The sequence below is a fragment of the Clavelina lepadiformis genome, chromosome 4, assembly GCF_947623445.1.
Source record: "Clavelina lepadiformis chromosome 4, kaClaLepa1.1, whole genome shotgun sequence".
Classification (NCBI taxonomy): Eukaryota; Metazoa; Chordata; class Ascidiacea; order Aplousobranchia; family Clavelinidae; genus Clavelina; species Clavelina lepadiformis.
Genome location: NC_135243.1, coordinates 8,385,608 through 8,400,385, shown reverse-complemented (window position 1 = coordinate 8,400,385; position 14,778 = coordinate 8,385,608). Strand labels below are relative to the sequence as shown.

At 34.8% G+C, this 14,778-nt stretch overlaps 3 protein-coding genes across 3 annotated transcripts; 1 reads left to right on the top strand and 2 right to left on the bottom strand.

Annotated features, from left to right (window-relative positions):
- Positions 1–2,555: 2,555 nt before the first annotated feature.
- LOC143452204 (collectrin-like) lies at positions 2,556–5,401 on the bottom strand. Its single transcript, XM_076953074.1, has 6 exons — positions 5,218–5,401; positions 4,626–4,696; positions 4,206–4,309; positions 3,877–3,972; positions 3,523–3,711; positions 2,556–3,206 (listed from the first exon to the last, which is right to left on the bottom strand). Exons 1-6 carry the CDS (start codon positions 5,261–5,263, stop codon positions 3,104–3,106), a joined length of 609 nt encoding a protein of 202 aa, XP_076809189.1. The 5' UTR covers positions 5,264–5,401; the 3' UTR covers positions 2,556–3,103.
- Positions 5,402–5,580: 179 nt separating this feature from the next.
- Positions 5,581–10,119, top strand: LOC143452203 (succinate-semialdehyde dehydrogenase, mitochondrial-like). Its single transcript, XM_076953073.1, has 10 exons — positions 5,581–6,412; positions 6,554–6,637; positions 6,746–6,916; positions 7,129–7,245; positions 7,452–7,595; positions 7,659–7,802; positions 7,966–8,124; positions 8,320–8,483; positions 8,849–8,907; positions 9,282–10,119. Exons 1-10 carry the CDS (start codon positions 6,050–6,052, stop codon positions 9,482–9,484), a joined length of 1,608 nt encoding a protein of 535 aa, XP_076809188.1. The 5' UTR covers positions 5,581–6,049; the 3' UTR covers positions 9,485–10,119.
- A 2,133-nt stretch (positions 10,120–12,252) lies between these two features.
- LOC143453223 (uncharacterized) lies at positions 12,253–14,489 on the bottom strand. Its single transcript, XM_076954413.1, has 5 exons — positions 14,301–14,489; positions 14,052–14,225; positions 13,586–13,756; positions 13,300–13,472; positions 12,253–12,781 (listed from the first exon to the last, which is right to left on the bottom strand). Exons 2-5 carry the CDS (start codon positions 14,203–14,205, stop codon positions 12,692–12,694), a joined length of 588 nt encoding a protein of 195 aa, XP_076810528.1. The 5' UTR covers positions 14,206–14,225; positions 14,301–14,489; the 3' UTR covers positions 12,253–12,691.
- Between the last annotated feature and the right edge of the window lie 289 nt (positions 14,490–14,778).

Sequence of the window (14,778 nt, the reverse complement as noted above, 5' to 3'; positions counted from 1 at the left end):
ACACCGTAATTGATCCCCACATTATGCACAAATAGCTAAATACATTTAATTTGTAGGCATTCTAAGTGGTTTTAAACGTGTAAAAGCCCAAACATTTTGAGCTGTGCATGTTTCGAGCAGAGTAGGCAAACACAAGAATTTTGGGTCTAGTGCAGAAGTGCACAACCAAATGATGTCACAATTTGAGTAGCTGAGGTCTGTTATACAAATGCATCCTGTGGTTGTGCACTTCAGCACTAGAACCAGAATTTTAATTCATAAACTTTTGCACCACATTCCCTCAATGCAAACTTAGATGCTGAGAAATAAAGTGGAAAGTACGGCAGTTTTCAATGAGAAATCGTGCATGCAAATTTGGCTTGATGGCGTACATTGAAGCCTCAATTGTGTACTTATTATAAATTGGCGTGATGAGTAGAATGTTCGCCGTACTGGCGTGCATATGGATGAATCTCGTGCATTCAGCGGCACAGGTGCCACACTTTCCACTATGGTCTGTAAGGCAGTTTTTTCATGTGTGTTGGTTGCTTTTGAAACAAAACTTTGCAATAGATTGTTGGATCCGGAGTTAGATTTGTGATGCAATCTCAAGAATCAAATCTAGAATTCCATTCATGTTGTTGTAAAAAGTTGTGGGTGTTTTTCATGTTATTTTGGCATTAAAATGTTCTGTTAATTTACTGATTATCACTATTGTCTTTTGAGCGCGTTGTCTGCGCTATATAATGAAATTTAGAAATAGTTCAGTTTGCTTTGGGTTAAATTGTGGGATATGAAGATTCAGTCTAAGCCAAAAGTGGATAGTGAGGAAAATATGTTTAGAACCACTAATTTAGTGCATACATTTCATCAGCAACATTTCTGGGGTTGCAAGGCCTTTGAGAAATAGATATTTTTCTTAAACTCAGTTTTTATAAAATTTAAGCTGGTTAATAAAACAAAAAATATGCTTTTAATTCAACGTTTAAATTGCAAATGTTTTTACTTGGTACAAAAGACAGGGCTTTTGTATCACACTTGAAAACAATTCTTCATAAACCTTGTGATAATGTTTGTAAGAAATTGTTATTGCTGATGTGTTGGTCGCTATACTAGTTACCCTGGTAACTGCTTGATCTAGCTTCACCATCACCTCCCTAACTGTTAAATCACCGAATGGAAAACAGCATACTTAACTTTAATTACCCATAAATTATTGCAAGCTGTTCCTTGATTAAATGAATATATTATGATACCGTTCCCTTTAATCTTGTGTTGTACCATTATCCTTCTGATTGCCTCATTCTAGATCAGCGTGGTCCAACTTCTTTTCATCGCGGGCCAAAATCAGAAATTTTTTTTATCTTGCGGGCCAATGTTTTTAAATTAGAACTGAAAAAAGTTCTCTTTTTTAATTAAAACTGAAATTAGAATAGTTCAAAATTTAGCTATTAAATGCTGATCAATGTGACATCTGCGGTCGACAATAGCGTTGGTATCCACGGGAATCGTAGTTGTGGCCATGCGAAGGCAAGCCTGAAGAGCCTCGTTTCCAAGTTGATTTCGATTTTTTGTTTTAATATTGTTCATTGCTGAAAACGTACATTCACAAATGTATGTACCTACTTCCAAACATAGAGTACAGCTTCATAGCAACATCTTTTAAAAGGGGAAACCTCTCCTTTGAGACAAACTTGCGGCCCGCGGGCCTGCTGTAGTTGGACCAAGCTGGGCTAGGACAACAAGGCGTGTAACTAAAACCTAAGAGAACTTTTTGGACAAAGTGGTATTGTTACGCATTACAAAGGATCATTCAAAAAGTTTTTGTCAATAACAATATTATTACACAATAACAAAGAAACAAAAATTGAAGTTATGTTGCCAGATTGAATCAAAGCTTATTATCAGTTCACGGGCCAAAAATCGGTGCTCGCGGGCCAACTTTGGCCCGCGGGCCTGCAGTTGGACCACGCTGTTCTAGATCATAGAACTGAAAGATACATCTGAACATTACAAACCTTGACTAGGTATTTTTATTATACTATAATATATACCCTAAATGAGTTCCATGACATTTTGCTTAATACTTTATGACATGAAGCGTCCTATGTTATAGCATGCCGTGCATAGCTCCGTGTACTTGAGTCTTACATTTTTGGATTATGTGTTCAAAATTTGTTACTTTTAATACAGTCAAAATAGATAATGGAGTAGAGGTTGTCATGGCCTACCACTGGCTAATTACAAGTTGCAGTTCAACGAAAAAGACAGGCAAATTAGAACTTTAGTATGCAAGGGAATTAGCTTTCGGGCGTAACATCTCATTTTTTTCTACTAATTAGTTGTTACCACAAGTGGGACAATACACAGTTTACATACTAACTGAAATACCCTTTTATTATTGTTTTACATAATGGTACGGTAATTAATTGCTTTTTGCAAATGAAATATTGTTTTGATTTTTACTGATTCTTAAGTAACTTTTATCAAGCAGGTGTAAGGCAATTATGCTTGGGTAACCTGAATTAGTAACCTGAACATAAGCTGAGTTAGTAAAAATAAATTGAAACCAACACTTCTATTAAGAATGTGTTATTGTTCAAAGAGAATAAAAGCACAACCTGCTGATATGCTAATGGGTTATGTTGCTAAGTACAAAGCTCCTTATAGAAAATGTTAACAAGATTTTAATTCATGATATATATACAGTTAACACAATTTTGGTAAAAAGAAATTGATTAAAGAATTAGTACATATTTTTGGAAAGGTATCATTTTTATGTTATATATACTTAGTATATATATATATGTAAAACATAAAAAATGCCACCAATGTCGATAATAATTAATGCTGCAGCAGAAATAAAATGCCAAGTTACGTTGTTCAAACCCTGATGTATGTACATGGATCACAAACACATATGACAAGCAATACAGTATTAACTAAGTGGAATGTAACATTCTGATGTATTATCGGCACTGGTTTTGTGGAGTTGATGTCTTTCTACAGTATGTTAAAATGCATAAAATGTTACACTGCATTTAACATTGAAAATCTAGGGCTTTGAGAAAATCTATGTTTACTTGGAATTTGGAAATATTTTTGAGGGTATTTTAGTTATCATTTACAGCTGTGTAGCTGCACCAGGGTTCTCATAAATATGATCACTGTCTTCATCATCATCATCATCACTTGAGCTGCTCAACATCCTCTTTTTTCGTTTTTTTCTGTTTATTGTCAATGCAAAGATGTATTTTAAAGCAAGAATGTGAAAATATTGATTTAATTAGTGATATACTGGGGAAAGTAAGCTACGGTATTTCCCTTGAGATCTCATATATGCTTGACTGTAAGACACTAAAGATTTCAGGTGTGTTTCATTATTGTTCAAACTTTAAGCTAACAAAAGTTTTTTACTGTAGAAGGTTGAACTATCCATGTTATTATAATCCAACAGATGTTGCGAATTAATTCAAATCAAAGTCTGTAGGCCAGTTATTCAATGTAAAAAATTATCCTGAGTACAATTAGAAATTTTCTCACGTTTGGTGAACAGTGTAGGCAATGATTGCTATTGCTGCAATGACTGTCAGGCAAATGAATACGATGAAAGGAATCAGCCAGGTGGGAAAGTCTGGTATAGTTTGCGGTTTTAATGTTGGTGGAATTCCATCAACCAAGAGAACGGTATCAGAAAGTTCCAAAGCTCCGTTGAATTGTGGCTTGCTTTGTCTGAAAAAATATAAGCACACAGCATACAACCACTTTGAACTACAATTACATTTTAAGGAACATAAAGATATTGAAAATAATTCAGTGAAGTTTAATGTTTTTTATATAAATTTGTCAAAACCTATTTTCAGCAAACAATGTGTATGAAGTAAAACTTTGTCTCACTTGATAGCTTTTGTCAAAGTGTCAATAGTGCAGTCGTCAACAGCCACACACATTGCAAATCGATCTGTTTTATTACTAATGTGCACGTTGACAGTGCTGAGCAAAACATTAATTTCATTAACTCAATTTTTACTATTGATTCATTTAAAACAAATATGTATATTATTATGTAAGCATATTTCATTAACATAATAAGAAAAGTTTGGCTAGCCATATAATGCACCATTATTAACTATCTACTATGTCCGGCTTGTTAACCATTCGTTTTATAGCAGAGGTTTGTCTTCAAATCATAATAAAACCAGATTGAATAACTATACTTAACTTACTCTGTTTCTTCCAGGCTTGAAGGTTTACATGTTGTGGTGCCACAGTACTTTTGCAATGAATAAGCAACGAGTCCTTTGAATAAATACTGATCATAATCGTCAAACTGCGATAACAAAATATCATGGTTTTTAAATAAGCTTTGTACATCATGTCAATTGTTATCTAATGTAATGTAATGAGATTCTTGCTGTGATACTACTGAATATCATTTTAAGCAACAATATCTTTTTCTGATAGTTTTTCGGTAGTTAGTAGAAGTATCGTAAGGCATGTAACGTATATTTGAAGGCATATGTACCTGGTCACATTTAAAAACTTGTTACAGTCTATTTGAGATAACACTTAAGAAATTTTTTATTTAGTATGTGCAGTTAACAGTTGTACACATTCATTCATTCAGTTTACATGTATAAATTCACCTCAGAAGGATCTGCTAATTTTACAGTAACTTTTACTTCATTTGATGCAGGATCACAGGTTAATGAGGAACCTGATAGGACAAAAAGATAAATAATTCTTAACACATACGCATAATCAGTTGTTTTTTACCATTATGCTAATTTTGTTGTAAATTGTGTGACTTAGACTGTTATCTAATTCTAGTAGAAAATGTTATAGATTTTTTTTTTGAATAATCTTTAATATTACAATCAAGCTGCATCTGTTGTAGTATGGTAATAATTGTAGTTGGTATTGGAAAAGTAATAGTTATACATTTTTGCAAGGTTGAACCCGATATGGCTGATGTTAATTGTACAAAACCACTATAAAATCATTCAACATTTAAAATCAAAATACTATGAATTATTTACTAAGCCTAAAATTTTGTTATCACCATAGCAGTATGAGAAAGAATACTTGGAGGTATTCCTTTTAAGTACTGTTTACATGTAGAGTTGTGAATTCTACCTAGATGTTAAAGAAACTCTATTCGTCACCAAGTAGATTTTAAAGTTTTTAATGTCTATCTTTCTACCAATTAACTCCTAATGTTCTAGATTTATGCCTTACCTCTTGCTATGAACAAACTCAAGATGAGAAAGATTTTCATCTTCATTAACTTGAACTACTTTCTCAACTCTACTACTTTTCTTATCTTGGAACAGATTTTTACTAACTAAACTATAAATGACATAAAATACTGTTTAGTTGTTTTGAAGAATTTAAGTCTGATTTATTATAAATTATTTAGAAAAAAACTTTGTGTTTAGTTACAAACACCTACTAATATGCTGTAGTAACAGCACATATCCATACCAATAGCCAGTTTATTGATAATTTTCATAAAATGACTTGTGCTAGGTATTCACGTTTGACATGTAAGAGATTCTATAACTAAAATATTACGTTTAAGTAGAAAAGATCCAAAGCTTTTTAAAAAGGACTGAGTCGTCAATAAATTTTTGGTAGCTCATTGTGGAAAGTTACTAAGCATTGTCACGTCACGATGGTAAATATTTACCATGAACACTTTTGTTTGCTTTGCCTGACATGGTCAACATTTTTGCTGGGTAAGAAATTATTAATGAATCTAAGGTTTTGATGCTTCAAGCTTTAAGGATTTTCGTAGCTCAAAATTTTTATATTATATTGTTTGTGCTTTCTAATTGTTGAACTTCCTGTACTTGTTAGCATTTTATTTACTTCCATCATTGCTTCTCAGGCCACTGCTCTTTTATCACTCCACATCACTTGGTCGTCTACAATCTATCAAGTTAATTACCATATTTACCTTAATTCTTCCTATAATTTCTATGTTTATACAGAATTAGAATTAGTATATTATGGCAAACTAAATTTTCCAGTGTGGTGCCAACTTCTTAGGGATCATAGCACATTTGCGATGACTATCAGACATGGTTTCAACAAAGTTTGCTATATTACTGCTCAAACATTGTCTGTAAACACTAGCAGATGTTCCTTTTACAACCCAGCGTCTTTTCACGTGGCCGTTTCTATGCTCAAAAACTTGTCAGGGCTTGTTCAGCACTCAAGGAGCTACAGCGTGAGAAATATGGAAAAGTTTATCACAGATAAGTATTATGTTAATGGCAAGTGGCAATCTGCTAGGGCAACTTTTCCTGTCTTAAACCCATTTAATGGAGAGAATGTTGGACAAGCAGCAGACTGCTCTAGACAAGATACTGAAAATGCAGTGAAATGTGCAAAGGATGCATTTAAGAGCTGGAAAAACACTTGTGCCAAGGTACGTTCTATACATTTCTACATACTTTTGATTTTAGTTTTGCTTATGTGCTTGTATTTCTGACTTCTTGGCAACTGTGTTTATTACCTCATGTTTTGTCCATTTGTTGGTGATTGTATTCACACTTGCATTTTTCTTTAGCAAAGAGCTGCAATATTTAGAAGGTGGTATGAACTCATGATTGAAAATAAACAGACTTTGGCTCAACTTATAACTGTGGAAAATGTAAGTACATGTGATACTACATGTTAGTATCATTTGAGTGCTAAATAAATGCTTAAGAGTCTCACATAATTGCTTTAATGTGTTGAAGTGTTACCATTGCCATTGCAGGGTAAACCACTTCAGGAATCTATTGGTGAAGTCAATTATGCAGCGTCTTTCTTGGAGTGGTGTGCAGAAGAATCAAAGAGAACTTATGGTATTACTATTCCCACCACCTCGCAAAATAAAAGGATGATGACAGTCAAGCAACCCATTGGTGTAGCGGGAATGATCACCCCGGTAATTTGTTGTTACATTAGAAGTTTAACGATATTTGTTATTTCATAGATCTCTATTTGTGTTACAAGTTAAAATATTTCTGTTGTTTTCTTTATACATGACGTATATTGGTATTGATTTCTGTTTTAAAGTTGTTGGCTGCTGTCATGATAATGCGTGTTTGATTGCAATTTTAGTATTGATTATAATTATAATAATTATTTGCTTCTCAGTGGAATTTCCCCATTGCCATGATCACTCGCAAAGCTTGTGCAGCAATTGCTGCCGGATGTACTGTGGTTTTAAAACCTGCAGAAGACACACCATTTTCTGCACTTGCAATTGCAAAAGTAAATATGGAGCTTATGTTATAGCCATATCACATAGTACCGAGTATCACTGCTATTCTAATGTGTCGTACATTTGTTGAATTGCACTTGTGTCTTTTATTGTGAATGCATATATACATGCTACATCAAACTTGCACTTAAAGTTCAAACTTTTGTACATAATGTTACTCAAACAAGGCCATTATGGAATAAATTTTACGTTGTAGTTGGCTGAGAAAGCAAAACTTCCAGATGGCGTGCTTAACATTTTACCATGCTCAAGAGAGAAAGCTCCTGAAGTGGGTGAAGTGATCTCCCAGCATCCGGGTGTGATGGCATTGTCTTTTACTGGATCAACAGCTACCGGAAAAGTATGTATTATAGTCACAGTCTGTGATCTTTTTCCGGTACCTTAATTTGCATTTTCATTCCAGATTCTGTTGAAGCAAGCTTCTGGTACTGTTAAGAAGGTTGCGATGGAATTGGGTGGTCTTGCTCCTTTTATCGTTTTTAACTCAGCTGACATCAACAAAGCTGTTATGAATACCATGATAAGCAAGTTTAGATATATGGGACAGGTAAAGATAAAACAGAAAACTGAAATTGGAGTACACTAATTTGTATTCTTACCATTTATCATTGCATTTTTGCATATTTATTGGTAAGGCTCTACTTTTGTATTTGTGTTAAATTATTCCTTGATTAATTATTTACATGTTAACTAGTTTTTCAACTTTGTAGACTTGCGTATGCCCAAACAGAATCTACGTGCAAGAGAAAATTTATGATGAATATGTGCAAGTTCTGGCTCGTGCAGTGAAAAAAGACCTAAAGATTGGAAACCCTATGGACTCCGGTATTTCTTTTGGTCCGCTGATTAATGAAAAGGCCATTTTGAAGGTGATAGTAGTAATTCATTAAGATATGCTGATGTTGTGACTATGTCACTGTGTGATTTGAAATCCAAGTTTTGCAGCAACCTTTTATCGTGTTTGTTAAGTTGCATTTTTCATAAGACTTGCCCATTGAATAAACATAAAATACTTAGGCAATTCTGTATCTAGCTTATCCATAAATCTCTTTCTATCTGTTTAGGTTGAAGACCAGGTCCAAGATGCCATTAAGAAAGGTGGTAAGGTGGTCATGGGAGGTTCAAGGGGTGAAGGGGGTGTTTATCTCCCAACAATTATCACAGACGTGAATCTGGACATGAAATGTTGCCATGAAGAAACTTTTGGACCTCTTGCTCCAATTATAAAGTAAGCTGCCACAAAGTTTACATTTGATTGGGTGAATGTGATAACTTACTTACTGATTAGAAGTAATAATAATTAATAAACAGCTTTCAGAGCTACATACAAGTACTAACTTTACACTTCAAGTATAAGTACCTTAAGTTATCAAAATACTTATGAATAAATATGAGTACTATACAATATTCAGTAAGTACTAGAACACCAACTCAAATCACAGTAGAAAAACACAAAGTGCATATCTTCAAGTACTTGGGTATATTAAAGTATACAAAATCACTTATGTATACTTGAGTACTAAAAAATCAGTACTGGAGTTAAGTGTATGTCTCAAGAAAAGCGAATCTGCTGATACTATGCATTTCCTGCAGGTTTGAAACTGAGGAGGAGGTTCTTGCAATGGCAAATAATACAAGATCAGGACTCGCAGGTATGAAGTGTAAATTTTCTTTCTATTGAAAGAGCGCCCCTAAAGAAGTTAGTGCAAGTCCAATACATAACGATGGATATGTACAGTAATGATATGGAATTTTATGTAATGATATGCATAAATGCATAGAATACACTGCATAGACTCGGTTAGCGGATGGACACAAGTAATGTCATTTCTCATCTTGGCAGTTTCGTATTCCAGTGTAAAACACAGCTGAACCGTCCATGTTTTAGATTTACCCTCTCACAAATAAAATCCTTAACGCTTATTTTCATGAAATATTTAACCCATGCAAGAAACCGAATCACCTGCTGACCGTTTCCGGTATAAATTTTTCTTTTCAGTAAAAGAATGTTGATTTTGCCTTTCAGGGTATTTCTTCTCAAACGATGTTGCCCAATGCTGGCGTGTTGCCGAGCAGTTAGAAGTAGGAATGGTTGGAATCAATGAGGGTATGGTGAGCACTTGCGAAGCACCGTTTGGTGGCGTAAAAGAGTCGGGTCTTGGACGTGAGAGTTCATGTTATGCGTTGGACGAATTCATGGAAGTGAAATACATGTGTTGGAACGTTTAATTGAAAGTTGTTGAAACAATATTTGTACTGCAGTTGCACTCAGTTCATTATAATTGAGCTTAATATGCGGATGTTAATCATTACTGTGCTAAATAGTTACCGTCTACTGTAGTGGTACAGAATCTGGTGCATTACAGGTAGTGCTTCTAGAAAAGCTTATTACTAATTAATCAAGGTTCTTGAAGTTAGCTTTTATAAGACACGCAAAACGAGCAAATTGCCATCAGTACGTTAATAATGTTGAATGTAGCCAACGAAATGTGTACTATTAATTCATATGTTTTTGTCGTTTTGGCTCCTCAAAATTGTTCTGCGTGTAAGTCGTATAGCCAAATTTTCAAAACTTCACTCCCAGACATTTTCAATTTTTTCTGAATAAACTTATTCAGTACACGATTATTTCAATGCTGTGGCAATCTTGTACGTTGCACAATGTAGAGAATTTTTTATTATAGGTAATATTTGCGCCTTTGCAATAACCATGACTATACAGTGTCGTAAAATTACGAATGTCATATTTTAACTTGCAGAAATTAACATAAGTGATTTCTGATAAGAAAATCTGTGTTTGTTTATTTTGTTGATCTCCTCGCACCCCTCACAAATAATTAAATAAATTTATTGCAACATGGAAACGTTTTGCTATCGTGTGTGACTGGTTGTCGTCTCAGAGGTATTGGCTTGAAACTGTTTCGATAATGGCCTGATTGGTTCAGCCATATTTAGCTTGCTTTTTGTTTGGCTTGAAGACAAAAATGTTTTTATTTTTTGCATTTAGCTTTTATGGGTGACACCATCTTCAAGTCATCTGCCGCCCCATGTTTTCTAAAGGTCCACACCTGAGCCATACTGTATATTGAAATAATATAATCACACGTGACTGGCGCGGCAATGCTACTGTTTAATTAATGTGCAGGTGTTGTTTAAAACGGCCGACCAATCGCAAAGTTACTGAGAAAGCAGATTCAACGAATTTCCAACCAATTCATCATGACGCCCAATCGGGTGAGTGCTTTTACAGAAATTGTTCAGGCAACGATTCAGGTCACTTAACTAACTGTTCACTTCCCTGCGTGACGCAGAGTTCAGGGAGTTTATTTTGGTGAAATATGGTTTTAGCCATGGCCTTGTCTTTGTTGGGGCTACAACGCGTTGACTTTGATGTGTCCTCAACGCTGTTTGGGTATCTTCCCTTAAAATTTAAACTTAATCATGTAGGGTTAGGCCTACTGCTGATCAACAGTTAGGCCTAAAGTTTTTTTTTTAACTATTACGTTTGGGGTAGCTCTTGCTAAGTGATACAGCTGGAAAGAAATCGAAACCCTCTTCGTCTTTTAATTTGGAGTCAGATACCGGAAACCGACTTTCCGAGGTTTACATCCTCAAGAACAATTCTTGGGGCGGCTTACATTTTTGACGGCTGCAAGGTGGGTTATACATTTAAAGGAAACGTTTTTATTAAAAATTTCGCTGGTCAGTTGTGTGTTAATCACAACCCTTGCCTTGTGTAAGATTGCTTAACAACAGCGCACAACGATGAGTGATTCTCACTGCAGAAACCAACATGATGTTAAACCCTAGTAGGCCTATAAAAAATGTCTCTTAGTATACTATGGTTAAACTGCATACGTTTTGTGCCATTCAAAAAGGTTACTGTATAATACAATGGTATAAATCAGTTTTTAAGCAATCGTTTAAAATGATTTTGAAACAAATTTTTGCAAATGTTTTAAAACATTTATCAAATTAAAAAATTGTTCTGTTTCGCTGCATTTTGTTACTTCTATCTATATTGAGATACGTTTTAGCGATGATATTTTTGTTACGTTTTATTAAGAAATAAATGTTTTTTTAGGACATTGGCCACGCCGCTCTACAGTACTTATTGGCTCTGTATAGTGTATATATTAACTTATATGGAGTGTTTATACGAAAAGGGATGTGGTACTTTGGACAAAAGTGTGGAGATGAAACCTGAATTCTGTTTTTTCAAAAAAATAACAGGCCAAAGACAAAAAGATACCCCAAAGAAAACAAAACGCAAGCACAAGATGATATCACATGCCCAATACTCTACAATAGACTACAGTCCGATTAAATACTCCACAACTACTTAAGCAGAGCTAACAATAATGCGTCCTAGAAGTAGAGAAAATATTTTCTTCCGAACGTTGGCTTGAGTAAATAAACGTTATAGGTTTACGGTTCAGACAAAAGATTTACAGGTGCGGGGAAAATTTTACCGTGACTGCAGAAGCATTGTTGAGAAAGAGCGGGGTGATAGATTTGTTGCTGATTAGCACCTGTCCATACAATAAGCTATTTACAGCATACATCGTCCATTGAACCAATTCATATAATGATATCACATTTTCTCATAACATTACAACGAAGGAAAAGAAATTCATTGGTGAAAACAGGATATTTTTTCGTTATTGCAACTGCGATTACACCTGCTGCATGTCGCTAAAAATTAACTCGATGTACGGTATTTTCTTTACGCCAAACCTGCAGCTAACAAAACAAAATCCACCGCCCATGAGCATAAAGCTGCACGTATAGTCACTTCGTGCTGATATTGGTGAAAGGAACAGTGGCGGACAGCATAATAACTGATGGTAGTGTATTTCTTTACACGGATCTCAGCACTTGGTTTATTTTGGTGTGTAACTCGCTTGCGGCTGATTACTACTCGCGCACTGTGATACATATATAAGTAACCTGTAGTAGTGTAGTACAAAATTGCCAATACATATCCCAAAGCGTAATTCTGACAACGTTAGATGTTTATTTCAGGCCTATGACTCCTTTCAGTCAACCTAGCAGTTTTATAACAATAAATAATACAGCTTTCACCTTTGTACAGAGTACACAAAAATTAGTAAAATTACCCTGTATACGTCAACAAAAGTAATACAGCACCATTGAAATAAAAATATTACCGAATTGAAAAAAATATAAACGTATGACATGTGCAACATTATATAAATGCAGTATTTTTATGTATAAATGCAGTACATACGAGAGCAGTAATACAAGTGGTGTTATCTTTGAAGTTTAAAAAACTGCTTTTGCTGCATCTTAAAAGTTTAATTTCTTACAGGTTACATAAATCCGCTATTTTCAAACAAGGGAGAATTTTTTTGCCATTTCAAACCCAACGACAAGGTACAGATGCCAAAGAAGAAAATACTATAACGGGTTTCTTCAATTGTTGGTCGAATTATAATCAACGGGTGCGCTCTTTTCTCCTCCAGCACAAGTTTTAGGCTTGTAACGTCCGCACCAATCATATTCCTTCAAAGTAAAACATAAACAATTAACAAACCTTTGGTTTGCATTATCAAAATATCTCATAATAATTTCTTCTTGCAATATAGAATAATACAATGGATATGTACCGTTTGTTTGCATGTTTATTTCTTGGTAAAAGTAATAGAACGGTGTTAACACGCAATCATAACGAGACGATCAATTACAATCAGTCTTATGTTGACTTTTACAACTGCCTCATGTTTGTGTGACGTCTAGCTCCATGAGGTAAAATACACCACAGCACACGCCATCATCAATTTTGATGTTTTCAATACTATATCATGTGATAAATGTAAAACCCATTCCGATAATTAATTAATCAATAGTGTTATGACCAGATAATACCAAAACAAATTTTTCCGTAAAGAAAATGATAAAACCATTGGTCACATGGTACAGTATTCGTGTTAGGTCTGTTTCAAACACTAGTCTGTGAAGATAACTAATAGCCGTAACGTACAGTATATAACTTTTATTGCCTTAATAACTTCCAAACTTACTTCCGTTGCGTCTGAAGTGCTAGAATAGGTATTAATGATGCCTACGCCAATCCAGAAGATTGCCAGTACCCAGTAAACAGCATAGCAATATCCATATACCCAACCAGCAGAAATATTTGATGCAGTGGGTGCAATAGCCGTAAAGCATATCACCCCAATGAGCATGAACAAACCTTTTAAAGCATAATGTTAGTAAGGTTGTCGTGGAAAACCTATCCATGATCGTAAAAACTTTGCCAGGCGTTAGCTACCGTTCTTGCAATTGAACTGCATTATGTCTTCTTACCGGTAAAAATACTGAAAGTTCCTTCTATCTTTAGGACAGTTTTTAATGTTTCCAGGTTGCTGCACCATCCCTTAAACCATGATATAAAGGTAAAGCCCATGAAAATATCAGCAATAATAATGAGTATGCGAGTCACGTACGAAGCTGTGTATGGGTCTGCTGCTGTCCAGGCTAAAAAATGACATTTATGGCAAACGTAAAAACAACGAATAGCAGTTTGATATAGGTTTCAGTAAGTCATAATACAGTACTGTGCTTGTTACGTTGTGAATTGATTGGCTATTTTGCCTACAGTAACGTTATTTACGAAGACTGAGCCACCGCCCCGCGCCCACCAGTTAGGCTATGACATATCCTATGAAAATAGCCGGCACTTCGTGTAACCGTATTTGAGCAGAATAGTTACAAAACATTTTATTGTGTAAAAACATTCATGTTTATTTTACAATTGAATCTATGTACTGACGGAGAGCTGTGCAATCCGGTGTGCAAACCTGATACAGGCCTACTCTTTCAGTTGGAGTATAAATCCATTGGGTATTTATTTGAAAAGATATGCTCAATCCGAGCAAAGCACCTCTTGTGAGATTGGAAGCAAACTGACCTAGCCTTGGATGCATTTTGAAAGATTTTATTTTTTCTGTAAAAAATTAATCATGATTTTTGAAAAATTAACAAATAAAAGCCACAAAAAATTCTAGGTTACATTTACCACCTGAATGCGATGCATTAAACTAGTTTTTTCTTGCCGCCTGCCTTCTGGGTCGGCGTATTTTACTCCTAAAAATTCCGGCTTCAGCTTAATCTATTACTTCAGGCTAAGCCGAAGCATGTTGTACTTTAAAGTACAACAGTTCAAACAACCATTTTTTCTGTCGATTTATTTCTAGAACGTTGCCTGCCCACTATTTATACAGAAATTAAAGCCTATTGTTGCTGATAGAAGGTTGGTATTGATATTATTTAAAGCAAACACTTATGAAAGGTCTTCATTGCCATGCTTGGGTTGGATTGCTAATGACAAAGTGAAAAAGGTAAGAGAGCAGTCAGTGATTGTTTGAAACAAACAAACTTCCTTACATTGACAACCGATTTTTCTCCATCAACACGTTCAGAAATAATATTAATTAATACTTCTCCTGCTTCAGACAAAAATTAAGCACTGTTAGTCTTAATTGTGCTAGCTAGCGCTT

What these genes read in the sequence shown, in the direction of transcription:
- LOC143452204 (XM_076953074.1), bottom strand. Translation starts at nt 5,263, where the DNA reads ATGAAGATGAAAATCTTTCTCATCTTGAGTTTGTTCATAGCAAGAG. An exon ending in AATTAGCAGATCCTTCTGAG is followed by an intron (nt 4,310 to 4,625) that starts GTGAATTTATAC and finishes TTGTTATCGCAG; the next exon opens with TTTGACGATTATGATCAGTA. An exon ending in TCAAGCCTGGAAGAAACAGA is followed by an intron (nt 3,973 to 4,205) that starts GTAAGTTAAGTA and finishes TGTTTTGCTCAG; the next exon opens with CACTGTCAACGTGCACATTA.
- LOC143452203 (XM_076953073.1), top strand. Translation starts at nt 6,050, where the DNA reads ATGACTATCAGACATGGTTTCAACAAAGTTTGCTATATTACTGCTCAA. An exon ending in GATCAACAGCTACCGGAAAA is followed by an intron (nt 7,596 to 7,658) that starts GTATGTATTATA and finishes TTTTCATTCCAG; the next exon opens with ATTCTGTTGAAGCAAGCTTC. An exon ending in ATGAAAAGGCCATTTTGAAG is followed by an intron (nt 8,125 to 8,319) that starts GTGATAGTAGTA and finishes CTATCTGTTTAG; the next exon opens with GTTGAAGACCAGGTCCAAGA.
- LOC143453223 (XM_076954413.1), bottom strand. Translation starts at nt 14,205, where the DNA reads ATGCATCCAAGGCTAGGTCAGTTTGCTTCCAATCTCACAAGAGGTGCT. An exon ending in ACCGGATTGCACAGCTCTCC is followed by an intron (nt 13,757 to 14,051) that starts GTCAGTACATAG and finishes GTCATTTTTTAG; the next exon opens with CCTGGACAGCAGCAGACCCA. An exon ending in AACTTTCAGTATTTTTACCG is followed by an intron (nt 13,473 to 13,585) that starts GTAAGAAGACAT and finishes ATGCTTTAAAAG; the next exon opens with GTTTGTTCATGCTCATTGGG.